This window comes from Capricornis sumatraensis, chromosome 13, assembly GCF_032405125.1.
Source record: "Capricornis sumatraensis isolate serow.1 chromosome 13, serow.2, whole genome shotgun sequence".
Taxonomy (NCBI): domain Eukaryota; kingdom Metazoa; phylum Chordata; class Mammalia; order Artiodactyla; family Bovidae; genus Capricornis; species Capricornis sumatraensis.
Window position 1 is genome coordinate 68,248,644 of NC_091081.1, and position 26,700 is coordinate 68,275,343.

Below are 26,700 nucleotides of genomic sequence, written 5' to 3' on the forward strand. Positions count from 1 at the left end.
TATTTTTAAGATGATTCATCTTCAAAGAAGGCATGAATAAGGTTTTATGATAGCAGTATGCTGTTAAATGATGAACATGTGTTTTAAAAGTATGTATTTTCTCTAAATGCTTTATAAAAGCAAAATTCTCTTCTAAGGACCACAGAATCGTGGTCCAATATGTATATGATTCATATATTAATACAACTTCCAAGGAAGTCTCCCTCCCCTACACATGCAACCCGGGAGAACGTGGTGGCTGCTAAGGATGAAGGGTCCCCGTCTGAAAGGCCTGGAGCAGCTGTCTGTCGGGTGATGCTCTCCAGGCAGACACACCAGGCAACTGAGTCTGGATACACATCCTCTGAAAGTCAGTGCACTCCTGGACCAGGCATAATGATTTTGGCATGAAGAACAGGCACTGCTTGCTAATTTCTAAAATCTCAATCTTTAACTTTTCCCCTTCTTATAAATGGTCTTTCAGCTTGTGGAAAAGCTAGGAGTTGTTTGCAACTGTCAGCCTTTTAAAAAGTGCTCGTTTGTTCCCTTAACAGAGCAAATGATGAGAAACCATTTTCCTGCAAATTATGGGCAATATACAAACATATGCTTCAACGATGTCAACAGCTTTCTGTCCAAGAATGTCATCCCAGGGGCATGAGTCTTTCATTAGAACAACTTCAGGATTTGTGACACTCCTTTTTTCGAACCTTTGATTTTGGTGCTGTGAAAAGAAAGAGAAAATGAAGAGGTAGGCCCACGCAGACTGGCTTCATACCAACCAAGTATGTGCACACAGGAGGGGAAAACGGACCATTTGGATTTTCTTGTTTGTAGAAGGTCTTTAACATCTCCACTGCCTCCTCAGCCCGATATCCAGGGGTGCACTGATGAAATAAGAAAGCTGAGAATGAACACAGGCCTAGGAAAATGTGCGCTGCATTCCATGAAAATGGCAACACATACACCATTATGTAAACGTATTTCAGATAACGTCAATACGTCTCATGGATATTAGTAAAATAAGTAAGGAAGCATATTTCCAAAAAAAGACCTCAATTAAATGTCACTGATCAACTCATTATTATTTTTCAATCAACTAACTGCGTGATCCCCGTACACCTACTAGTTATGTGATCTTGTGTAAGATACTTCAACTTTCTATGCCTTGGTTCCCTCATATGTAAAATATAGGTAATTATAGCAATTAACCCAAAAGGATTTTGTGAAAATTAAATGAGATTAGATAGTCACAGGTACAGTTTTTTCAGTAGTCATGTACAGATGTGAGAGCTGGATCATAAAGAAGGCTGAGCACTGAAAAACTGATGCTATGGAACTGTGGTTCTGGAGAAGACTCTTGAGAGTCCCTTGGACAGCAAGGAGATCAAACCAGTCAACCCTAAAGGAAATCAACCCTGAATATACTCATTGGAAGAACAGATGCTGAAGCTAAAGCTCCAGTACTTTCGCTACCTGATGCGAAGAGCTGACTCACTGGAAAAGACCCTGATGCTGGCAAAGACTGAAGGCAGGAGAAAGGGGCAACAGGGGATGAGATGCTTGGATGGCATCACTGATTCAATGGACATGAATTTGAACAAGCTCTGGGAGATAGTGAAGCACAGGGAAGCCTGGCATGCTGTAGTCCATGGGGTTGCAAAGAGTCGGACATGACTTAGGAAATGAAGAATGACAATGACAAAATGAGATTAGATAACATAGCCCCTGTTAATTAAAACACCTGGCACGTTGTGAGTGCTCACTGAGCACTAAGCTATTTTTATCTGCTGTCCGTTAACAGGGGCCCATGAAGTGTTTGATTCTATAGAGCTCGGGTTGGCAGTCCGCAGCTAGAAATGGTCAGCTAAGAATGGTTTTTATATTTTAAAGGGTTAAAATATATATATATGTGACAAAGATATAAGTGGCTCACAAAAGCTAAAATATTTCCTCTCAGGCTTTTTACAGAAAAAACTAGTTCAACCTTACTACAGAGGATATTTTTTGAGTGTTCAGTCTCTTCTATCTTTGATTCTTTCAAAGAAAAGATCAACATGTGAAAGAATAAGAAATTGGGATAACAGTAGGGGGATGAAACTTAATATTAGGGAATATTTAGAGAGACTGAGCAGATCATCTCAGGGAAAGAGCAGGAATAAGCTTAGGTTGTGAGACAACCAGCTGATAGTGCTGGGGTGATTATTAAGGGAGTAAAGGAAAGAAATTAGAGCAATAAAATGAAGTCAAAATATACACGCCTTTGAAGGAGCACAACGTGATGTGGTCACTGGTAATGTCACTGGCAACATCACTGGCATGTTGGACAGAAATGTTCCACCCTTGTCTGCTATCTAAGGGCTCATCTTTGTTCAGCTGAGAAGCTTTGAGGAATTCTTCAGATCTTTCTCATAAATGAAGTACAGAGTCGGCAATTCATTTGCAAAGAGTTATGTAGGCAAAATCTGAGTTACTGATGGAAGTGACTGGAAGAAAGCAAATCACTTTGCAGATTGTTTTAAGGATCAAGCTAACTGTACTGCTCACTCTCCATCCTATGACAGTTTCTTTTCTGATGTGATGGTAAAAGTTATCTGTTCTCAAAAGTGCAGGGCTTGTTGGGAAAGCCAATGTTCAGCTGGGAAAACTCAAAATAGAATGTTTTCCAAAACTTGTTCTCATTGGGATTCAACCAAATTTAGCCCTTCATAGGTACTTAATATTCTCCCAAGAATATCTGAGATCTTTGTTAACTACACACCATGTCCAGCATTTGTTAAGTCCTTTTCTTTTTTAAAGCATAATACTTTTAAGATTAACCTTACATCTTAGAGAGAAAAAAAAATCAAACCAATTTATGGGAACTGGTATTTGTCTAGAGACCAAACTCTGAAATAAAAATTCCTTCTGATCATAGCCTTAAACACGAAAACTCTGGGAGAAGTGTCAAAGTTAAAGAGAAAGTAGAATTTCTAAGTGGATTCTTGGGCCTGGGGGAAATTTCAATATCAAAAAGGCAGGGAAAAAAAAATGAAATCAGGTATTGATTGCTAGATGCCAAAAATAGTACAGGGCAATCAAGCAAAACGACTGACTTTGTGAAAAATTTTGTATATTCACTGTAAATGGCTGCTATAGTCACCAACACAGACTATGCATCGTGCAAATTTGGTACAGCACGGAGCCAGGCACACATGTGGAGGGGAGAGGCCCATAGTGGTAGGGTCCTTACACATAGCTGATGGTGTCGGTGAAGACTGTCAGAGGAAAGCTTGGAAGGCTGGAACTCTCCTTCTGGAGGGATTCTGTTCATTGAGACAGCTAAGCACTCTCCTGGAAATGACTGCCTGCAGTCTTACACTGAGGCCTCCATGACCTTGACCAGAGGTTCCCAGCAACCACCTGGTTCAGTCATGGCTCGTTGGTGTACTGACAACACGCTAATTACCTGCAAGCTCGCAGGTGAGATAAGAGTAATTAGAAAGAAAAAGTATAACAGTTCATGTTACCTGAAATGGTTTCCCAGTACTCGGTAGATCAGCAGAGGCAATATCCAGGACAGAGCCACAGCCACCAAATCTTTCATTCTGGCAGCCATAGACAACCAGCGGGATTCCTGAGAAAGAATTAAGGTCCTACAGAGAACAGGCAGTTCAAGTGCATATTGTGACGAAACTAGGGTGGGTTTATACCAGCTATTCTAGAGAGGAAAGCCCACGCTACCCTTAAAAATAATTAAACTTGGGCTTAGTCTTAAAAATTCAGCTTTGCAATCAAGTAGCATGGCCAAGCAGTCTAAGGTGCTGGATTTAGGCTTCAGTCTCTTCAGAGTCGTGGGTTCAAATTCCACTGCTGCCAGACCAGAGGTTTTTCTCCAGGTCTCAGTTCAGTTCAGTTCAGTTGCTCAGTCGTGTCCGACTCTTTGTGACCCCATGAATCACAGCACGCCAGGCCTCCCTGTCCATTACCAACTCCTGGAGTTCACCCAAACTCACGTCCATCGAGTTGGTGATGCCATCCAGCCATCTCATCCTCTGTCGTCCCCTTCTCCTCCTGCCCCCAATCCCTCCCAGAATCAGGATCTTTTCCAATGAGTCAACTCTTCGCATGAGGTGGCCAAAGTACTGGAGTTTCAGTTTTAGCATCAGTCCTTCCAAAGAACACCCAGGGCTGATCTCCTTCAGAATGGACTGCTTGGATCTCCTTGCAGTCCAAGGAACTCTCAAGAGTCTTCTCCAACACCACAGTTCAAAAGCATCAATTCTTCGGCCCTCAGCTTTCTTCATAGTCCAACTCTCACATCCATACATGACTACTGGAAAAACCATAGCCTTGACTAGATGGACCTTTGTTGGCAAAGTAATGTCTCTGCTTTTGAATATGCTATCTAGGTTGGTCATAACTTTCCTTCCAAGGAATAAGCGTCTTTTAATTTCATGGCTGCAATCACCATCTGCAGTGATTTTGGAGCCCCCCCAAAAAAGTCTGACACTGTTTCCCCATCTATTCCCATGAAATGATGGGGACCAGATGCCATGTTCTTTGTTTTCTGAATGTTGAGCTTTAAGCCAACATTTTCACTCTCCTCTTTCACTTTCATCAAGAGGCTTTTTAGTTCCTCTTCACTTTCTGCCATAAGGGTGGTGTCATCTGCATATCTGAGGTTATTGGTATTTCTCCCGGCAGTCTTGATTCCAGCTTGTGCTTCTTCCAGCCCAGCGTTTCTCATGAGGTACTCTGCATATAATAAATATGCAGAGTAATAAAGAGTTCTCCAGGTCTAAGCACCCTTTAATTCAGGAAGTTCCTTCTAGAATATAACTTAGTTTTAGGCTTCCCTGATAGCTCAGTTGGTAAAGAATCCGCCTGCAATGCAGGAGACCCTGGTTTGATTCCTGAGTCAGGAAGATCTGCTGGAGAAGAGATAGGCTACCCATTCCAGTATTCTTGGGCTTCCCTTGTGGCTCATCTGGTAAGAATCTGCCTGCAATGTGGTAGACCTTGGTTCAGTCCCTGGGTTGGGAAGATCCCCTGAAGAAGGGAAAGGCTTCCCACTCCAGTATTCTGGCCTGGAGAATTCCATGAACTGTATAGTTCATGGGGTTGCAGAGTTGGACACGACTAAGCAACTTTCACTTCACTTCACAATCTAGTTACACAAAAGAAAGAGGTTTAAAAATTAACATCTCACAACTGCAAATGGAGTGAAAACCGAATGTATATTTGCTAAAAGCTTGCAGCTTGGCGCTCTCTCTGGCCTCTCCTAAAGGAGATATTTTGGAATCACTAGAGAATTGGAGCCAGAAGGGAGGCAGGAATTTAATCCAGAGATTTTCACCTGTTAAAAATAACAGATTTTTCCTCTGTTCTTTCCTCAAGCAAATATAACTGTGGCTCAGAATCAACCAAACTAAAATGGAGCCACTCTGGATGGCATGATGGGCAGAGAGTTTACAAAGTGGAAACTGTATGTCTTATCATACTCAAAACCCTCTCTATTATTTTTAGTGATTAAATGATTCACACCCACATACCAAAATAATGGACATGAGTTTGAGCAAGCTCCAGGAGATGGTGAAGGACAGGGAAGCCTGGCATGCTGTAGTCCACAGGTCGCAAAGAGTCAGACACGACTGAGTGACTGAACAGCAACAACCAAAATAAATACGTAAGAGTATGCTAGCATGAGATTCAACAATTGCTGAACTATCAAACAATTTTTAAAAAGATCTTTAGAGGCTAACTTGCTGTACTCAGTATTTGTGTCACTTACTCTGTGAAAGATACAATTTGAAGAGCTATAACTGTATCAACTTCCCATTTATTTACAGTTTTCAGTTCTTAGGCTCCCAAATCACTGCAGAGGGTGACTGCAGCCATGAAATTAAAAGACACTTGCTCCTTGGAAGAAAAGCTATGATGAACCTAGACAACATATTAAAAAGCAGAGACATCACTTTGCTGTCAAAGGTCCATATAGTCAAAGCTATGGTTTTTCCAATAGTCATGTATGGAGGCAAGAGTTGGACCATAAGGAAGGCTGAGCACCGAAGAACTGATGTTTTCAAACTATAGTGCTAGAGGAGCCTCTTGAGAGTCCCTCACACTGCAAGGTGATCAAATTTGTCAATTCTAAAGGAAATCAACTTTGAATATTCATTGGAAGAATTGATGTGGAAGCTGAAACTCCAATACTTTGGCCACCTGATGTGAATAGCTAACTCAATGAAAAAGATGCTGGGAAAGACTGAGGGCAGGAGGAGAAGGGGACAACAGAGGATGAGATGCTGGATGGCATCATTGACTCGATGGACGTGAGTTTGAGTGAACTCCGGGAGTTGGTGATGGACAGGGAGGCCTGGCGTGCTGCGATTCATGGGGTTGCAAAGAGTCGGACATGACTGAGCGACTGAACTGAACTGAAACAATAAAGACTTATAAACAGAGAAAGAGAAATTTTAAGTCACCTGTAATCTGTTCACCAAAGGCAAAATAGGTGTATATTCTTCAGGTCTTTTCTCATGTACACTGTTAAATAGTCTAATTTATGGTCTGTCTTTACCTGACAGTTTAAGTTAGCTTGAAGCATTTCTTGCTCTCACTTGCTTGTTATAGTTTATTGATATTAAAAAAAAAGACTTCATTATTCAAAAGTCTTTCTTAAAAAATGTTTTGGCCAAGGAACACTGTATTTTGTAAAGTACATCTTCCAAAATTTGTTTCATAATTCTGTTTTCATATAGTAGAATCTTGTTTTATAACATTGTCTGGACTTTTTGTTTTACACTGATGCCTTTGTTTTTTTTTTTAATTGAAACATAATTGCTTTACAATTCTGTGCTGGTTTCTGCTGTACAACATCGTGACTCAGCCACCTGTATACATATAAGCTCCTCCCTCTGGTGGGAGGAGCCTCCCTCCCACTCTCGTTCCACTTTCCATTTTTGAGTTCATGAGATGAGTGCGAGACACGAACCTGTGAAGTCAAAGGATACTCATCAGGCGGAGAGCAGCTGCGCACATGATACAGGGCTCCACGGTGACGTACAGCACGGTGTGTTCAAACACTTCAGAAGGACTCCTGCCGCGGCGACGGCACCAGTCTAGGGCCTGGTCAATGGCCACCATTTCGGCATGTCGAGTAGCCTGGAAAGAGAGCTGCCTGCACTGACCTTGTTGGCTACATGTAACAGTATTTTACAAATATTCCAAAGTAAATATGAAAAACGGGCCTATTGTTTCTGCAAACATTTCAGCGAATAAAGGTTTCAGGACACCCTTAGCAGCTGACAGTGGATTTCCTAGTTCAAGTACCATAGCCTTGCCAACAAAAGATACCTAATCTGAGATGTCACAGGAATTACTGCTCTATTTTTAGTTAAGTATCTAAGTACTTTAGGGGACACTTTCAATTAAAATACCAGAGAGATAAGTCTCAAATAAAAAAAGATGTCTATGGTTCCTGAATATTTCCAAGGAACCTGAAACTTTCATAAGCATATGTTTTAGGTTCAAATATGTTTTCAAGACTGTCACTGACCTCACTCTAAACAAATCTATATTTAGAATGTCATCACTGGGATATCATCACTTACATTTTCTCTGGGATAGGATTTTATATACTGGCAGACTCTAGAGAGAAGCAGAGGTTTGGTGTCAGTTTCAGATACCTTCTGGGAGCAGTAGAGTATAGGAGAAATGCACCAAATTTGAAGTCAACCATACTTCAGTCTGAATCCTGACTATGACATTACTAATTGTATTGCCTTGGGCAAGTTACATAGCTTTTCCAAGCCTTAGTTTTCCCAAATGAAATTCTGGTATCTACATCTCATAAAGTGATATGAACTATATGAAGCATAGTCACACGTAACACTATATATGTACTCTGCTGTGTGGCAATTATTTATAGTATTCATGATAAACATGTTTATCAGTAAACTTACACTTAGTGTCAGCTATGTACAAGCACTGCACTAACCTCTGTGGGGGAAAAAGTCTCTGTCCTCCAGAAGCATAAAATTCGGTGGGGCAAACAGAAAGGTGTTCATTTACCTGTGCAAAGTGCTGGCACAGTGGCCAAGGGGCCATGGAAGCCAGAGGCAGATGGGAGCCCTGCTGGCCCAGAATGATAAACTCAGAGCTGGAAGGTTCTTTGGCAAAGACAGTCCCATACCTGACTGCATACCAGAACCAACTGGGGAGCTTAAAAAAACTCGGGTGCTTTTTAGAAATCAGGTTCAGAATTACTGAATCAAACGTCCTCATAGTTCTCAAGAAATAATCACTGACCTAAATCATTTCAATCAACTCTTTTACTGCTGAAGAACCAGAAGCTAAGTAAGCTATGTTGCTGCTAAGTCACTTCAGTCATGTCCGACTCTGTGCGACACCATAGACAGCAGCCCACCAGGCTCCCCCATCCCTGGGATTCTCCAGGCAAGAACACTGGAGTGGGTTGCCATTTCCTTCTCCAATGCATGAAAGTGAAAATTGAAAAGTGAAAGTGAAGTCGCTCAGTTGTGTCCAACTCTTCGAGACCCCATAGACTTCAGCCCACCAGGCTCCTCCATCCCTGGGATTTTCCAGGCAAGAGTACTGGAGTGGGATGCCATTTCCTTCTCCAATGAACCACAAAATACAAATAGGGAGATATGACAATTATTTAAAATACAAAATTCTACTCCCAAATAAGTATCTGTAGATTCACTAATTGGTGTACTATGGCTTGTTGGGCTTTCCAGGTGGCTCAGACGGTAAAGAATCTGCCGGCAATGTAGACCCAGGGTTTGACCCCTGGGTCAGGAAGATCCCCTGGAGAAGTAAATGGCAATTCACTCCAGTTTTCTTGCCTGGAGAATTCCATGGATAGAGGAGCCTGGCGGGCTACATTCCATGCAGTTGTAAAGAGTCGGAAACGACTGAGTGACTAACACACATACACACGCATGGCTTATTACTCATCTTACAGGCATCTTGATGTCCACATAACAATTGTTTTGTGAATCTGGGTTCCTATTTTGCTTGTGTTTCACTAGATCTGAGTTTTCTTGTTGATAGGTGTGATGAATGAACTTGAGAGTGCTCATAGCACCCCCAGCTCGTTCTCCGGCTCCCAAGTAAGATCAAAGTCAACATGAGGGGTGTTAAACTTATAAGCTAACCTTGAGTCCCCCGGGCACTTCTTATAATCCTAAAACTTATGATTTCATTTCTACTCACTGTAACACGTGTGGTGATACCACATTCAACAAGTGTTTCCTTAATTCATAACTTCTCAACCTAACCACAGTAAAGTCACGGAAGCTTTTAAAATGTACCTGCAGGTTCAGAGACAGCAGGTGGTGGAGACTGTACTCCACTGAATTACCTGATATAGGAATAGCTTTCCTTATACAATCCTTTTATACCTTCACAGCTATCAATTGAGGGTGACTTTTTAATTGACTAGGAGGAACACAATAATTAAAGGTACTATACACCCAAGAATACTGGAGTGGGTAGACCATCCCTTCTCCAGCATATCACCCCATCCCAGGAATCAAACCAGGGTCTCCTGCATTGCAGGCAGATTCTTTACCAACTGAGCTAACAGGAAAGCCTCACAATATGAGCTAAACAATATGAGCTATACAATATGAGCTAAATTGCTATGTCTTATAAAGTCGAATTTCCAGGTATTACATTTGCTTAAAATGGAGATGGACTCATTTCTTCTATATGGACACTCTGATGTAATAAAACCCTTCCTGGATTTTACTCGTGTTAAAGCTCTATGAAATGGAAAATCAGACCCAAAGAATTTACTGCTTCATTAAATTTTTCTGAATTATCCAAAATTTTGAAAATCAGTATGGATCACTTTTTATAATCAGAAAAAGAAAAAAGACATTTTGAAAGGTTTCAGGAAACTGTCCTTCCACTTATGGTCACCCAACTATACAGATCCATGTTGCCACCAACCACGAGAAATCCATTCCACACCTACCATCATTGTCATATGTTTCCAATTATACTATTCAACTCACATACATTTTTGGTTTGATTAACTTCATTTCTCCCCTTCCCCACAACTTCATTGTTGTAGACCATAAGGCAGCCAACAGGAACTTCAGTATTGTCTAGGGCGTCTTTGGCCTAAAAGACAAAGTGGAAAATCTAACAGGTGATGTTCAATACTTGAAAAGACGAGAGAAACAGGCGGCCTAAGGAGTACATACACGAACAAACGTCAGAGCAAAGAAACGTGGCTCAGTGTCCCCTTTTCTAAAACATACTCCAGTATTCAGTGCCTTTATTCTCTGTTGTGTCTGTATTGAGAGAGACTCAAGAACAAATCCCCATCATAGGTCCTGAGCTCCCTGAAATTTTCTTTTATTAGAAGCAGGACTGATCAAAGACTACTTTTGACTCTTGTTCTTATACTGCCAGGGGTGTTGGAGAAGACTCTTGAGAGTCCCTTGAACAGCAAGGAGATCAAACCAGTCAATCCTAAAGGAAATCAGTTCTGGATATTCGCTGGAAGGACTGATGCTGAAGCTGAAACTCCAATACTTTGGCCACCTGATGTGAAGAACTGGCTCATTGGAAAAGACCCTGATGTTGGGAAAGACTGAAAGCGGGAGGAGAAGGGGATGACAGAGGATGATGGTTGGATGGCATCACCGACTTGATGGACATGAGTTTGAGCAAGCTCCAGGAGTTGGTGATGGACAGGGAAGCCTGGCATGCTGCAGTCCATGGGGTCACAAAGAGTCAGACACAACTGAGCTACTGAACTGAACTGAGCACTCTTTTCTGACAGAGTACAGGCTTCTCAGGTGGCACAGCGGTAAAGAACGGCCTGCTAATGCAGGAGACGCGGGTTCAATCCCTCGATTGGAAAGATCCCCTGGAGGAGGGGATGGAAATTCACTCCGGTATTCTTGCCTGGGGGATCCCATGGACAGAGGAGCCAACTGGCTATATTCTATAGGGTTGCAAAGAGTCAGACATGACTTAAGCAACTTAGCACAGCACAGCCCATATGTATTTGTAAACAGGTAGAAGAATAAGTAACATTTATAAGTCTTTTTAAAAATTATTTCTTTGTTGAAATTCCACTTGCTTAATCTTTTTGATGCTTTAAAAATTACAGAAAACATCCTCTGGTGTTCCAACAGCATCAAGGTAACCAGACTGCTTATCTCCCTGTGCCCACAATCTCTGTTCTAAGCAAGACAATAATGGCTTTGGAGCACTCTATACAAAACTGGCACACCCATTTTGAAAAGCATGTTAGAAGTTTCTTTAAGAAGTAAAAACACATGTGTGCTAAAGTCGCTTCAGTCGTGTCTGACCCTTTGCAACCCTAGGACCATGGACCTCCAGGCTCCTCCAGGCAAGAATAGTGGAGTGGGTCGCTCTTTCCTTCTCCAGGGGATCTTTCCAACCCAGGGATCAAACCCGCATCTCTTACATCTCCTGCACGGGCAAGGAGGTCATTTACCACTTCGGAAACCCCAAGAAGTACACCTACAAAGAGCCTATGAACAACTAGCTTATTCCACTCCTGAGTATTTACTTAAGAGAAGAGAATATGTGTCCAGCAAAAACAAACAATCAAACCTTGTAAAAAAAATGTTCATAACAGCTTGATTCATAACAGCCACAGGAAACAGCACTGGTGTCCATCAACAAAAGAATGGATAAACAAACCACGGAATACTACTCAGCAATAAAAAAGAAACAAACTACGGATACACACAACAACATGGATGAATCCCAGACATGCTAAGGCAAAAGAAATCAAACACAAAGGTACACACAGTGGTACCATCATGAACAGGGATGAGTAGCTTGATTGGAAACGGACACAATCTGGGGAGGAAAATCTGGGGAAGAAAAAACTTTATCGTGATAAGGGTGTGGCTTACATAGATGTCTGCATCATTCAGAACTGAATGAACAATACATCTAAGACCTGTGCATCTCACTGTATGTGAAATATGCGTGCTAAGTCACTTCAGTCGTGTTTGACTGTGTGTGACCCCATGGACTGTAGCCCGCCAGGCTCCTCTGTTCATGGGATTCTCCAGGCAAGAATACTGGAGTGGGTTGCCATGCTCTCTTCCAGGGGATCTTCCTGACCCAGGGATCAAACCTGCGGCTCGTGCACTGCAGGTGGATTCTTTACTGCTGGGCCACCAGGGAAACCCATGTGAAATATATCTCAACTGAAAAATACAAATGAAAAAAGTAAGGTTAGGCACAGTTCCGCCACCATCCCAGGGATGGTAAACCGATCATTATAGTTGCAGAGTCACCCCTCCATCACCAGCTGTCCATTTTCCTTCCAGCCCTATGGTTGAGGGAATGGGCTTCCCTGCTGGCTCAGCAGTAAAAGAATCTGCCTGCAATGCCGGAGATGTGGGTTTGATTCCTGGGTCAGAAAGATCCCCTGGAGAAGAAAATGGCAACCCACTCTGGTATTCTTGCCTGGAGAATCCCATGGACAGAGGAGCCTGGTGGGCTACAGTCTGTGGAGTAACAAAGAGTCAGATGTGACTTAGCGATTAAACCACCACCATGGTGGCTGAAGGAGCCCCAGCAGTTCTGGGGCCCAGGACAGCTAAGGAATACTTCTTCAGGCACACAGCAAAAACAGGCAGGTTACTTCTGGGATGCCCGGACACCACAGGTGGGAAAGAACCTGAAACGGTTGCGACCCTTGGACTAGTGTAGTCATTTCCACCTCACTATGGTTTAAAGAACCCAAGTACCACTGTTTCTAGAAAGGCATGGCATTTCCTGTTTGGGCAGGCTGGAAGACACTCTAGAAGACTACAGTCCTACTGAAGCAGAGGTATTTACACACACCACAGGGCACACGAAGTGCCAAGCTGAAGGCTTTGCTGAAATCAGTGTGTGTTCGGTCTCCTGCACTAGCCACCTGCTCCCAGCAATAACCCTATCATAACGCTAGCGTGGGTCCCTTAGCTGCTTCAAACATGCTCAGCTGACACTTTTCATTTGGCCAACAGTGGTGAAAGGAGAGGCATGTTGTGGGAGCATATGCTACTTCTCTTGCATCTGGAGTAGTGGGATAAAGCTGAGGCCTGGAGACGTGCAAGGAGACAGTATCTGAAGCCATAAGACCACGTTCTTCAGAACTGGGTCATGTACTACCCACAGGCTAGTTCTGTCCCAGTTCTGTAAAAACAGTTAAAGCATACCCAGTTTGCGCAAAGTTTGAAAGACTGCAGAGTTCCAAGGTCTGGTGCATATATACAAATAAAAAATGTACCATAGGTTACTGCAGGAAGGAAAGCTGGGAGGAGGACTGCCAGCTGGGGAGGGAGGAGACAGTAAGAACCAGCACCGTTAAGGCAATCGTCACACAGAGAGTGAAACTTAAAATAAGTTCAGGATGACACATAAACTGGGGTGCACAAGAAAGACAAATCATGTGCTCATCCATCAAATATCTGTCGAGGGTCTTGAGATAGGAAAGTTATCCTGGATTATTAGGTGGCCCCAAATGCAATCATAACTGCCCTTATGAGAGAGGCGGGGAGAGATTAGACACATAAAGTAGAAAGCAATGGGACGATGGAAGCAGAGAGATTTGAAGATTCTACGCTGTTGGCTTTGAAGATGTGGGAAGGAGCCATGAACCAAGCCTGGAATGTCGCATTGCTGCTGCTGCTGCTAAGTCGCTTCAGTCGTGTCCGACTCTGTGCAACCCCATAGACTGCAGCCCACCAGGCTCCTCTGTCCCTGGGGTTCTCCAGGCAAGAATACTGGAGTGGGTTGCCATTTCCTTCTCCAATGCATGAAAGTGAAAAGTGAAAAGTGAAAGTGAAGTCGCTCAGTTGTGTCCGACTCTTAGTGACCCCATGGACTGCAGCCTACCAGGCTCCTCCATTCATGGGATTTTCCAGGCAAGAGTACTGGAGTGGGGTGCCAAATGTCGCATTAGAAGCTGGAAAAGGCAAGGAAATATATTCTCCTCTAAGGCCTCCAGAGGGCGCACAGCCCTGCTGACACGTTGGTTTGGGGGAAGTGAAACTGAGTGGACTCCTGGCCTCCAGAATCATAAGAGAATAAACCTATGTTGTTCTAAGCCACCAAGTGTGCAGGCATTTGTTACCAAAGCCAGAGAAAACTAATACATCCTGTTAAGAGGAAGAAAAGATAAGCTAAAATGGGAAGAAAGTATTTATAAACCACATATTTAAGGGGACTCTTGAGAGTCCCTTGGACAGCAAGGAGATCAAACCAGTCCACTCTAAAGGAAATCAACCCTAAAATTCACTGGAAGGACTGATGCTGAAGCTGAAGCTCCAATACTTTGGCCACCTGATGCAAAGAGCCCACTCGTCGGAAAAGACCCTCAAGCTCGCAAAGACTGAAGGCAAGGAAAAGGGGAGTGACAGAGGATGAGATGGTTAGATAATATCACTGACTCAAGTAACATGAATTTGAGCAAACTCTGGGAGATAGTGAAGGACAGAGGAGCTTGGTGTGCTGCAGCCCATGGGGTCACAGAGTTCAGTTCAGTTGCTCAGTCGTGTCTGATTCTTTGTGACCCCATGGACTGCAGCACGTCAGGCTTCCCTGTCCATCACCAACTCCCAGAACCTACTCAAACTCATGTCCATTGCATTGGTGATGCCATCCAACCATCTCGTCCTCTGTCATCCCCTTCTCCTCCCACCTTCAACCTTTCCCAGCAACAGGGTCTTTCCCAATGAGTCAGTTCTTCGCATCAGGTGGTCAAAGTATTGGAGTTTCAGCTTCAGCATCAGTCCTTCCAATGAATATTCAGGACTGATTTCCTTTAGGAGTGTAAGGTTGGATCTCCTTGCAGTCCAAGGGACTCTCAAGAGTCTTCTCCACCACCACAGTTCAAAAGCATCAATTCTTCAGCACTCAGCTTTTTTTTATAGTCCAGCTGCCACATCCATACATGACTACTGGAAATACCATAACTTTGACTAGACGGACCTTTGTTGGTAATGTCTCTGCTTTTTAATGTGCTGTCTAGGATGGTCATAGCTTTTCTTCCAAGAAGCAAGCATCTTTTAATTTCATGGCTGGGTCACAAAGAGTCAGACACAATTTCGTGACTGAATAACAACATAATCAACAACAGTCTAGATCTGGATTATGAAAAAAAAAGCCCTAAATTCAACAGTTTAAAAAAATTGTTAGAAAATGGGCAAAAGATACTAAAAAACATTTTATCAAAGATGGCATACAGATGGCAAATAAGTATATGAAAAGATGGATACATCATTAACCATTAGGGAATGTAAATTAAAACCACAATGAGATATCACTACACACTTACCAGAATGGCTGAAATAAAAAGTATTAACAACAGATGCCAGTGAAGCAGAGAAACAGGATCTCATATATTGCTGGCAGGAATGTAAAATTGTTACAGCCACCCTGGGAGATGGTTTGGCAGTTCCTTAAAGAGCTAAACATGCACTTAACATATGACCCAATGATTGCACTTGGGTACAATGAAATCTTATGAAATGTTATGAAATCTTATGTTCATACAGTAACACAATGTCATATACAGACATGAATGTTCAATGAAATTTTACTCCTAATCCAAAACTGGGAATGACCCAAATGTCCTTCAAGGGCTGTCTGGTTAAATATAGTATGTTGCATCCACCCACGGAAAACTACACAGCAACGAAAAGGAGTCAGCTATTAATTGACTCAAGGAAATTACGTTGAGTGGGAAAAAAAAAAAAATTCCCAAAAGGTGCCATATTCAAGTATACCATATTCCCAAATGACAAAACTATAGGTATGGAGAATAGTGACTGCTGGGGATTAGGGTGTGGAAAGGATGGTGGCTATAAAGGGGCAGCAAGAGGAGACTTGTGATCAAACAAAACAGGTAACAAAACTGCACTGAACTCTGCACACACAGATGCACACCCAAGCGCATAGATAAAGCTGATGACATGTGAACAAGCACTGCAGACACCAGGTTAATGTTATATTCCCGGCTGTGATATTTCACTACAGTTATGCAATATGTTACCACTAGAGGAAGCTAGGTGAAGGGTATTGGGGCCTTCTCTGTATACTGTGTTGCAACTTCTTGTGAATTAGTAATTATTTCAAAATGAAACATTAAAAAAAATAAAAGGTGGAATAAACCAGAAGGCTCTTACAATGGCAATTAAGAAGAGATGGCTACTGAGGTAGGAGGAAAACCAGGAGTATCTGGGGTTATAGAGGATCCAAGGAAAATACTGGGCCAAGAAGGGTCAGTTTGGGTGGGATGGAGGAAATGAAAACCAGTAGCCTGAAGACGGGCTTATGTGTAAGTTACATTTCTAGTTTCTATTACAACAGACTCTTGTGTCTGTATGTCAAGTGTTCTGATTCTGAGCTTGCAAATAATAAGAGCTGAGAGCTTGTTGGAATGCTCCCCCTGATGTAGGACTAGTTCAGGCACATTATTAATTCATGTACTTTATAACCCTGTGCGACTGGTTTGTGATTTCCCCATTTTACAGATGAGGTGACTGAGCCATGGGAAGGTTACAGGATCAGTCCCTGTGTGAGGCTGGGCCTAGAGCCGAGGCAATCTGGATCCTCCACTCACTTGTTCAACAAATCTCTGTGGAGCACCTGCAAGGTTCCTGGGTTCTCAGCCACAGCTCTGCCTCTAATGTCTACTCCAGTCACCATTGACCAGCTACTTTACTGGTGCTTGGGTTCTTAGCAGCGCTAGCTCAAGGGACAAAGGGAAAGGGGACGTTCAGCAAGAGTGAGATGCAGAAAGTTTAAAGAAAAACAGAGTAAACAAACAGGGGGGCACATGACAAGGATTATCTGTAAACCTGTCTGCTGAAGAGCTCTACGTGAGGCTACTTGTTCATTTCAAACGTGCAGTTGAGGATCCAAGAGCCGAGGGAAGGAGGGAGTAGGTGGCAGGCAGAGGCAAACCCAAGCTGCCCGGTGAGGTTCCTTCCACATCCTGACTTGTTCACCTGGAAAACAGCCAGGGCCACACTCAGGCACCCAGAGAGGGGACAAGACTTGGGCCTTTCATTTTTTCCTTCGGATTTTCTCGTTTCCTTCAAGAAAATTATCTGCTTTTAACTCCATTTCCCACTCTATATTATATTCCTGTTTCATTTTTGTGAAAATGCCTTCCACTGCAGTCCCAATTAGACAGAAAGCATGAGTGACAATCGTACTTGAAAAGGGCAAATAATGCTGTTGATGAGGAATGGCCTAAACTGAGGGTGAGGAGTGAGCAGGTGGAATGGTGAGTTAGGGAGGAGGTGGCGAGAGCAACCTCACAGCCCCACAGAAACGAGTCACGTGTGTATACGCATATATCCAATACATATATTTGCTTTGCTGTGAAGTTCAAAACAGATTTAATTACACCGAAAAGACTTTTTAATCCATCCCATCTTGTACTTTCCAACATTCCCACCACCTCTTCTGCCAAGTCTGATCGTTTCATTATAAATGCACAAAAGATCCTGCAGAATGGCTCTGAATTGTACCTAGGTAGGTTTTCAACCACCTCATCTTTTTTGAGAGGCTCCGTTACTATTTAAAATGGTGATTTTGTCTTTCATAAATTAATAAGTTACCAAGGTTCAAAACTGAAGAATGAAATCTCTCTTCTCATTGGCTCAAACACTGGTCCCTACTCCAAATGTCTTTAATGTCATTTCTTTTGCTCTTCAAATGTCATCTCCTGCACTCTAGCCAGGGTCCACCTGCTACAGATAAAGACAGCTCTAGGACGGAAGAGACTGTGCAGTTTCTCTAAAGCTGTCCTTCCTACAAACTACTTTCTAGAGATCTGGTGGTAGCAGAAGGGAGGAGGGGGGTCAGAGTGCATAGACTCTTGAATAGTACCCGAGTATATCTCCTACAAAAGAAAAAAGAAAATTGGAGGAAAAGACAATTCGGCCAGGACAACTCTTAGGTAGAAAATAATAACGTTCAAAAGGTCAAACGACACTAGAGCTGTTACTGCTCATGACTCTGAGAAGCTCTGTTCTCCTGTAACACACTAAACTTCTCCACACCTGGAGACCAAGAGCCTCCCAGCCATCACCCAATGCTCCCCACCAGCCAACTGAGTCAGCCAAACTTTTCATTATCCTTCCAGGTCCTTTGTCCTTAAGCTTCTTGGAGCCCCTCTGAGAATCTGGTGAAAGTTATGGACACACCCACTTGAAAAAGGCACAAGCACGTGACACTTTTACACACAGCATCAGGGTTTATAGATTCCTCCTAAAACCTGAGCCCTGGTTAGGAAGTCCTGTTCTGGACAGATAGTTGGATCCCCTCCTAACCCAAGACTGAGTCTCCATTTCTTTGTACTTGATTCCTCCCCTTGAGAACCCATCTCTTCTCTTCCACTCACCTACCTCCCATTCCCCTTTTTCAAGTTAAGAAAGCATCCTGTAATTTCACTCAGCTAACTTGCTCAGGACCTTGTCACCTATTATCTGATAGTATTTTATGTTTGCCTCTTATTGTGGACCCTGGACTTGCTACTATTAACTTTTTCATTTGTGTGCGGCTTAATCTCATCAATTAAACAGCATGCTCCTGGAGGGAAGCACTAGACCCAAGCCCTAGCAAACCTGTTCTGCTCACCTTTGTAGGCCAAGCGCATGGCACAAGGCCTAACACAAAGAAACATTTAATCACACTACATTTGATACAATTTATGTGTCTGCGCTTGATTTCTTTTTGAATTTCCCTCAGACATGCCATAATCTTATACTAATATTAGGTGCCCAGAAAAAGCAACTATAATACACGATTTATTCCAGAAACCTTGCAACTTTTCTCCCTCTGACTCTCTGGTGATATATTTATACACTCAATCTTTCTTTTTTCCTAAGTGTAAAGTAAGTATTGCAGAAAACTTGGGGGTAAAAGAAATTCACACACCAAAAAATTAAAACCACTCTTAATCCCAACACTACAAAATATGATCACTGGTATTATTCTGTAATAGAAATTTTTCAGGTTTTTTCCTATGCCTGCATATACATATTTGTAGCTTTCTAAAAAGTCAAGTAGATTTATACTATATATACCGTTCAGCAGTCTGCCTTTTTCATCTAGAAACATATTACCAACAATTCTCTATGTTGAGTAACATTTTTTCAGCACATGATTTTTTTAAGGCTACATAGTGCTTCTCTGCATAAATATTTATGATTCACTTAATTGGTCCCCTATTGTTTGACTAGCACACGTGGCTATTTTTCAAATTCCTCACTATTATAAACAAATGGAGAACTTCTCTGTATATCTCCACTGATTCCTTATTAATTATTCCTAGAAATAGCTATAAAATACAAACAGTTCCTACGATGTAATTTTTTGTTTCTTTTTAGAACGAAGCATTCTCAACCATTTTTTTTTAAGGCACACCAGAACTTTTAAAAAATATTTATTTATTGGTCTGTGCCAGGTCTTATCTGCAGCACACAGAATGTTTTAGTGGTAGCACGCAAATTCGTAATTGCAGCACGTGGGATCTACTTCCATGTTGCTGCTGTTGTTCAGTCACTAAGTCGTGTCTGACTCTTCCCAACCCCATGGGCTGCAGCATGCCAGGCTCCCCTGTCCTGCACTACCTCCTAGAGTTTGCTCAAATTCACATCCTCTGAGTCAGTGATGCCATCTAACCATCTCATTCTCTACCACTCCCTTCTTCTTTTGCCTTCAATTTTTTCCAACATCACGTCTTTTCCAACGAGTCGGCCCTTTGCATCAGGTGGCCAAAGTATTGGAGCTTCAGCTTCAGCATCAGTCCTTCCAGTGAATATTCGGAGTTGATTTCCTTTAGGATGGACTGGTTGGATCTCCTTGCTGTCCAAGCGACTCTCAAGAGTCTCCTCCAGCACCACAGTTTGAAAGATTCAACTCCTCGGTGCTCAGCCTTTTTTATGATCCAACTCTCACATCCTGGAAAAACCATAGTTTTGACTATAGGGACCATTGTTGGCAAAGTGATGTTTCTGCTTTTTAATACATTGTCTAGGTTTGTCATAGCTTTTCTCCAAGGAGTAAGTGTCTTTTAATATCATAGTTGCAGTCACTGTCCACAGTGATTTTGGGGCCTAAGAATATAAAATCTGTCACTGCTTTCACTTTTTCCCCTTCTGTTTATCATGAAGTGATTGGACTGGATGACATGGTCTCAGTTTTTTGAATGCTGAATCTTAAGCTAGCTTTTTCACTCTCAACTTTCACCCTCATCATGAGGTTCTTTAATTCCTCTTCACTTTCTGCCATTAGGCTGGTATCATCTGCACATCTGAGGTTGTTGAAATTTCTCCGGGCAATCTTGATTCCAGCTTGTGCTTCATCCAGCCCAGCATTTTACATGGTGTACTCTGCATATAAATTAAATAAGCAGAGTGATAATGTACAGCCCTGTCATACCTCCTTTCCCAATTTTGAACCACTCAGTTGTTCCATGTCCAGTTCTAACTGTTGCTGCTTGATCTACATACTAATTTCCTGACCAGGGATCAAATCCAGCCCCCCTGCATTGGGAGTAAGATGTCCTAGCCACTGGACCACCAGGGAAGTCCCTACAATGTGGTTTTTAAAAAGAGAAACTAATAATAAAATTGGGCAAAAGAGAATATATCTAGAAATTCACAGAGGAAAAAAGTCCAAATGTCTAATTAGGATTCCCAATGCATGGTAGTCAGTGGGAATAAAGTGAATCGGCAGAGGGGTCCAATAGAGTACAATGGGGAGCAGTGAGCAACCAAACACAGCACAGGACAAACTGGGGGTGAAGACAGGCGGCTGGGCTCAAATCACATCTCTACCCTTACCAGCTCCCTAACTGTGGGAAGCTTACTTAACTCTAAACCTCGATGTCCACATCTGAAAACGAAGACAGTAATAATACACACCTGATACGCTTTCAAATTGTGGTGTTAGAAAAAACTCTTGTTCAGCAGTCCCTTGTTCAGCAAGGAGATCAAACCACTCATTTCTAAAGGAAACCAACTCTGAATATTCATTGGAAGGACTGTTGTGAAGCTGAAGCTCCAATACTTTGGCCATCTGATGCAAAGAGTCGACTCACTGGAAAAGACCTTGATGCTGGAAAAGATTGAGGGCAGGAGAAGAAGGGGATGATAGAGGATGAGATGGTTAGATAGCATCACTGACTGAACGGACATGAATTTGAGCAAACTCCAAGAGATAGTGGAGGACAGAGGAGCCTGGCATGCTGCAGTCCATGGGGTCACAGAGAGCTGGACATGACTTAGTGGTGGCTGAACAACAACCAAACATATGGTCAGAATGAAACACAGCCCATGGCGATGTGTCTGGAATGTAATAGTGCAATGCTCTTGTTTTTTTTATTTGATTCTAAGCCTACACCCTTAGAATTATATGCTGTGATGATTAAAACAATGACCTTTATTATACGCTATCTCTCCAAAAGAAAACTGTCATGAAAAATAGCGATTTTACAAAACAATAATAAAATATAGAGAACTTTATTTAAAGTTTGATAACTTCACCAAAGAACAACAAGAAATGTAACACAGATATTACTTCTCACCTATGACATTGCCTAATGTTCAGTAGTGATAATTCCAGGGATGGTAGGAACAGGGGTAGGACAGAACATTCTCACACAGGGGATGGACTTGGGACCATTTCAGGCCAGTGCTATCCAACAGAACTGTCGATAGTAATGGAAACGTCCTTTGATCTGTGCCGTCCAATATGGTTGCAACTGGCCATGTGTGGCTACTGAGTAGATGAAAAGCGGCTAACGTGACTGAGAAACTGAATATTTAATTTCATCTTATTCATGAAATAACTAGCCACATATGCTAGTGGCTACTATACTGGGCAGTATAGTTCTAAAAGGCAACCTAAAAACATCTAGACAGATGGCTTTAAAATACATACATCCTATGTCCCATTTTGGTAATTCATTCCAGAGCAATAAAAGAACTATGGGATGGGGGTAAGAGGAAAATAAACTAAAATAAGAAATAATTATGCCTAGGAAAAAAGGATACTTACAATTATGAAGAGAATATGTAATTCGACTTATTTAAAAGACTGCAGATGGTGATTGCAGCCATGAAATTAAAAGACATTTACTCCTTGGAAGGAAAGTTATGACCAACCTAGATGGCATATTCAAAAGCAGAGACATTACTTTGCCAACAAAGGTCTGTCTAGTCAAGGCTATGGTTTTTCCTGTGGTCATGTATGGATGTGAGAGTTAGACTGCGAAGAAGGCTGAGCGCCGAAGAATTGATGCTTTTGAACTGTGGTGTTGGAGAAGACTCTTGAGAGTCCCTTGGACTGCAAGGAGATCCAACCAGTCCATTCTGAAGGAGATCAGCCCTGGGATTTCTTTGGAGGGAATGATGCTGAAGCTGAAACTTCAGTACTTTGGCCACCTCATGTGAAGAGTTGACTCATTGGAAAAGACTCTGATGCTGGGAGGGATTGGGGGCAGGAGGAGAAGGGGACAACAGAGGATGAGACGGCTGGATGGCATCACTGACTCGATGGACGTGAGTCTGAGTAAACTCCGGAAGCTGGTGATGGACAGGGAAGCCTGGCATGCTGCAATTTATGGGGTCGAAAAGAAGTCAGCCACAACTGAGTGACTGAACTGAACTGAACTGATGTCAATAAATTTATAAAAATAAATTTCTTATGACTATGAATTATCTATATAATCAGAAACAGAAAACATTAAAATATTTTCATTTGGGAAAAAAATACCATAAAGATATTACTGGATCAAAGGATAAACTCAGTTTTAAGGCTTTTTTATATGTATATAACAAAGTTGCCTTCTAGAAAAGATGCCCCAATTTCAGCAACCAACTAACCAACTCCTCACACACACATCCTTTTCTACAACAATCATTGCAAGTTTTTGACCTTTGCCAATTTAGCAGCTGAAAAATTATGCTAAGTCACTTCACTTGTGCCTGACTCTCTTCAACCCTACGGACCATAGCCCGCCAGGATCCTCTGTCCATGTGATTCTCCAGACAAGAATACTGAAAAATTATATCTCTTTTTAATTTGAATTTAATCTATTACTAGTGAAATTGCACATTTGTTAACTTGTTCATTATCTGTGTTTCTTTTAGAAATAACATGTTCTTTCATATCCTTTGACTTTTTCAATATTAGGGTGTATATCTCTTTGCCAAGGTTCTTTATATATCAAGGTTATATCAAACCTGTCCTTTTATTTACATGGCAAATATTTTCCCTCTATCCTTTGCTTTGTTACTTTGTATCTTACCTTTTTACTATGTAGAAATCTTCAATATTTATATAACTAAAACCTATTCATTCTTCTTTTATGTTTTCTGCCTTTCATCATATACTTTAAAGAATCCATCGCCATTCCAATTCCTCCAGGCCTTCGCTCAACAAACACCAACATCAGCCAAACACTCAGCCACTTGAATTGGCCATATAAATATGTCTATTCTGTCCAGGTGCTGCAAGTATGCTAGTATCCTCCCTATTATTACATGTGCACTGGACACCTCACTTTCAAATTCCTCAGAACACATTAGCTGCCTCTGAATCTGGTACTAGCTATGCTTCTGGTCTGATTGTAAACTCTTCTCAGAAGTATACAGGACACTTTCGATTACTTCTACAAGTCTTCAAAATAGTTTAAGATTTGAAGTTTCTTTAGTGGAGGTGGCAGGGATGGTTGGACAAAGTCCAAGATTTATCACAAGCATTCTTTTCCCTTTTTTTTAAGACCTGGAAGAAACATATGTGTGTGTTAGTCACTCAGTCGTGTCCAGCTCTGTGACCCTGTGGACTGCTGCCCACCAGGCTCCTCTGTCCATGGGACTCTCCAGGCAAGAATTCTAGAGTGGGAAGAAACATATACTACTGGCCAAAAAAACAAAGTGCAAACTAAGGACCTCCTTGACCCTGTGTAGATAAACTAGGCAACCACATCTTTAGGTGTTTATAGTCCAATTGTGGCTCAGATGGTAAAGTGTCTGCCTGCAATGCAGAAGACCTGGGTTCAATCGCTGGGTGGGGATGATCCCCTGGAGAAGGAAATGGCAACCCACTCCAGGAATCTTGGCCTGGAAAATCCTATGGATGGAGGAGCCTAGTAGGCTACCGTCCATGGGATGGCAAAGAGTTGGGCATGACTAAGCAACTTCACTTTACATTGAGACAATAATGTCAAGGCCAGAGAGACCCTAGAGACTACTAGGAGTTCAACCATCCCAATTCATAGAGTAGGAGGCAGTACCCTAGGGGGATAAAGTGACTTGCCCAAGGTCATATCAAATAGGTACACACTGCTACATTTAAAATGGTTAACCAGCAAGGATCTGTTGTATAGCACAGGGAACTCTGTTCAGTGTTTTGTGGAAGCCTGGATGAGAGGGAGTCTGGGGGAGAAAGGATACATGTATATGTATGGCTGAGTTCCTTTGCCAGCCACCTAAACTATCACTATTCTTTTCTTTATAACGACATTCTTAATGGGTTATACTGCAATACAAAATTAAAAGTTTAATTTTTTTAAAAAAAGGTAGTAAAAAGACTCAAATGTTCAGTCCAGAAGTCTAGAGAATAGCGTGGAGGATATGAAAGGAGAGAAAGAAAACACATTTCTGATGCACAAAGGGGAAACGTTCAATGGCTGAATAAACTTGGCTATGGTAGGATCTCTCAAAATTTCATCTGTGCAAGCTCCCCTTAAATATTCTGAGGATAGTTTCTGAAGCAAATGAAAATAAACAGAAGAGACAAAAAATTTTCAGGATTCCCACATCCCCTGACTTCCAGGTCTCTTATCCATAGAAAGATGTAAATGCAGCTTAATTTGAGACATTTCAACATTCACGTGCATTTACTATCATCCTCATGACTTATGCTGCCCAGCATATGATAGTATTGAAATCATTTGAGGGAAGGAGAGAGATTTTGATATCACATGAAAACTCCTTTTTTCCAGCTGGAAGAATTTAGTAACATAAAATGAGTTCAGGACAAACAGTTCCATATTATAAATTAATCATTTAAAGCATAAGTGAAGTGAAGTCGTTCAGTCGTGTCCAACTCTTTGTGACCCCATAGACTGTAGCCTACCAGGTTCCACCATTCATGGGATTTTCCAGGCAAGAATACTGGGGTAGGCTGCCATTTCCTTCTCCAGGGGATCTTCCCGACCCAGGGACTGAACCCCAGTCTCCCACATGGTAGGCATTGTAGGCAGACGCTTTACCGTCTGAGCCACCAGGGAAGATCCTTTCAAAGCATATGTGAACATTAAAGTGCCAAACAAAAAGTTACGCATCCTCTAAGTTTAATGGGGAGAGTAAATTTTGAAGTGGACTGAAAGACTGCATCATGAAATCAAATCAGGTATCATGACCAGCATTTGTTTTTTCAAAATGGAATGAAAGAGGAATACCAGGAAAACTGTGCATAGGAAGGTTAAGCATCATTTTGTAAAACTTTTGTCTCAATTATACCTAAAAGTGTATACTTGGCATTTACTGGAACGTAATACAAAATAGATTTTTTTTTGTTACTGAGTCACTTACAGTCCATGGGATGGCAAGAGTCGGACATGACTTAGCTACTAAACCACCACCACCACCACTTTCAAAAAGTTCCATATTATAGAAACAAGTTTTTAAAAATATGCATATTTGTGCGTCTAAGATTTATATACCTATGCTGCTAAGTCGCTTCAGTCATGTCCGACTCTGTGCGACCCCAGAGACGGCAGCCCATGAGGCTCCCCTGTCCCTGAGATACTCCAGGCAAGAACACTGGAGTGGGTTGCCATTTCCTTCTCCAATGCATGAAAGTGAAAAGTGAAAGTGAAGTCGCTCAGTCGTGTCCGACTCTTAGCGACCCCATGGACTGCGGCCCACCAGGCTCCTCCTAACATACACGCCAAATACACTTTTATCCCTATTAAAGAGTTCGCTGGCACACATAAGTACGGGTAAAGATTGGGTTGCACACAAAGCTTATCAGACCCCTCCTTAATCAGGAGTCCTGAAGGGAGTGGGGGAAGAAAGGGCAGAGGGCAAGAGGACGGATGGCTGAATGAATGAATGGCGGAATCTGACCGCTCAGGGGCCTGTTCTTATCCTGCTCTCTACCAAAAGAATCCTCAGCTTCCTTCCTTGTCCTAGGTAGGTTCAAGGGGTCATACATACAAAATAATGTAACGTCGCGGATCTGCCAGCGTCCACAGGAAAGAAGGGGACACAGCACGCACGTGCCAGCAGCCCCCGAATAGGGATGTTGACGCTTACTTCAAAACAGTGAAAAAGAAACAATTTCTGTATTTCCTCTCTTCCTTCCCTCAGAGCCACGTGAGAATGGACTAAAGTACATTTCAGGACAGTAAAAGCCAACTGTTTACCCAGAGATTGTGAGCGCCATCGAGATTATTAAGACCCAGAAAGGACCCCGGGGACATTTACTCAAATGCTCGGTCGGGATAAGCCGGAGAAAGTTCCTATCCTATGCGTCCACGCCCCGACCCCCTCACCATTTGCATCGCCTGCTCCATCCACTTTTCGGTCTCCTCCGCAGACACCGAGTACGCGCCATCGGTAGCCGCGGTGGACCCCGCCTTCGCCTCCATACTGCTGCACCCGGGCTGTCTCCCTCAGCATCAGAGGCCGCGGG

At 42.3% G+C, this 26,700-nt stretch overlaps 1 protein-coding gene across 2 annotated transcripts; it reads right to left on the reverse strand.

The window, feature by feature from the left end:
• Positions 1 to 182: 182 nt before the first annotated feature.
• ADAT2 (adenosine deaminase tRNA specific 2) lies at positions 183 to 26,656 on the reverse strand. Of its 2 annotated transcripts, none has more exons than XM_068985403.1 (6): positions 26,561 to 26,656; positions 10,012 to 10,116; positions 6,975 to 7,125; positions 3,489 to 3,595; positions 794 to 866; positions 183 to 703 (listed from the first exon to the last, which is right to left on the reverse strand). In XM_068985403.1, the coding sequence occupies exons 1-6, from the start codon at positions 26,654 to 26,656 to the stop codon at positions 660 to 662; spliced, it is 576 nt and encodes a 191-aa protein (XP_068841504.1). In that variant the 3' UTR covers positions 183 to 659. The 2 variants fall into 2 exon arrangements, with proteins under 2 accessions (XP_068841504.1, XP_068841505.1); XM_068985404.1 differs by lacking the exon at positions 26,561 to 26,656 and adding an exon at positions 20,919 to 21,039.
• Between the last annotated feature and the right edge of the window lie 44 nt (positions 26,657 to 26,700).

Coding starts and splice junctions, on each gene's coding strand:
- ADAT2 (XM_068985403.1), bottom strand. CDS start 26,656: ATGGAGGCGAAGGCGGGGTCCACCGCGGCTACCGATGGCGCGTACTCG. Junction 10,117..26,560: donor TGGAGCAGGCGATGCAAATG/GTGAGGGGGTCG, acceptor TTTGTCTTTTAG/GCCAAAGACGCCCTAGACAA. Junction 7,126..10,011: donor AAGTTAATCAAACCAAAAAT/GTATGTGAGTTG, acceptor CTCTCTTTCCAG/GCTACTCGACATGCCGAAAT.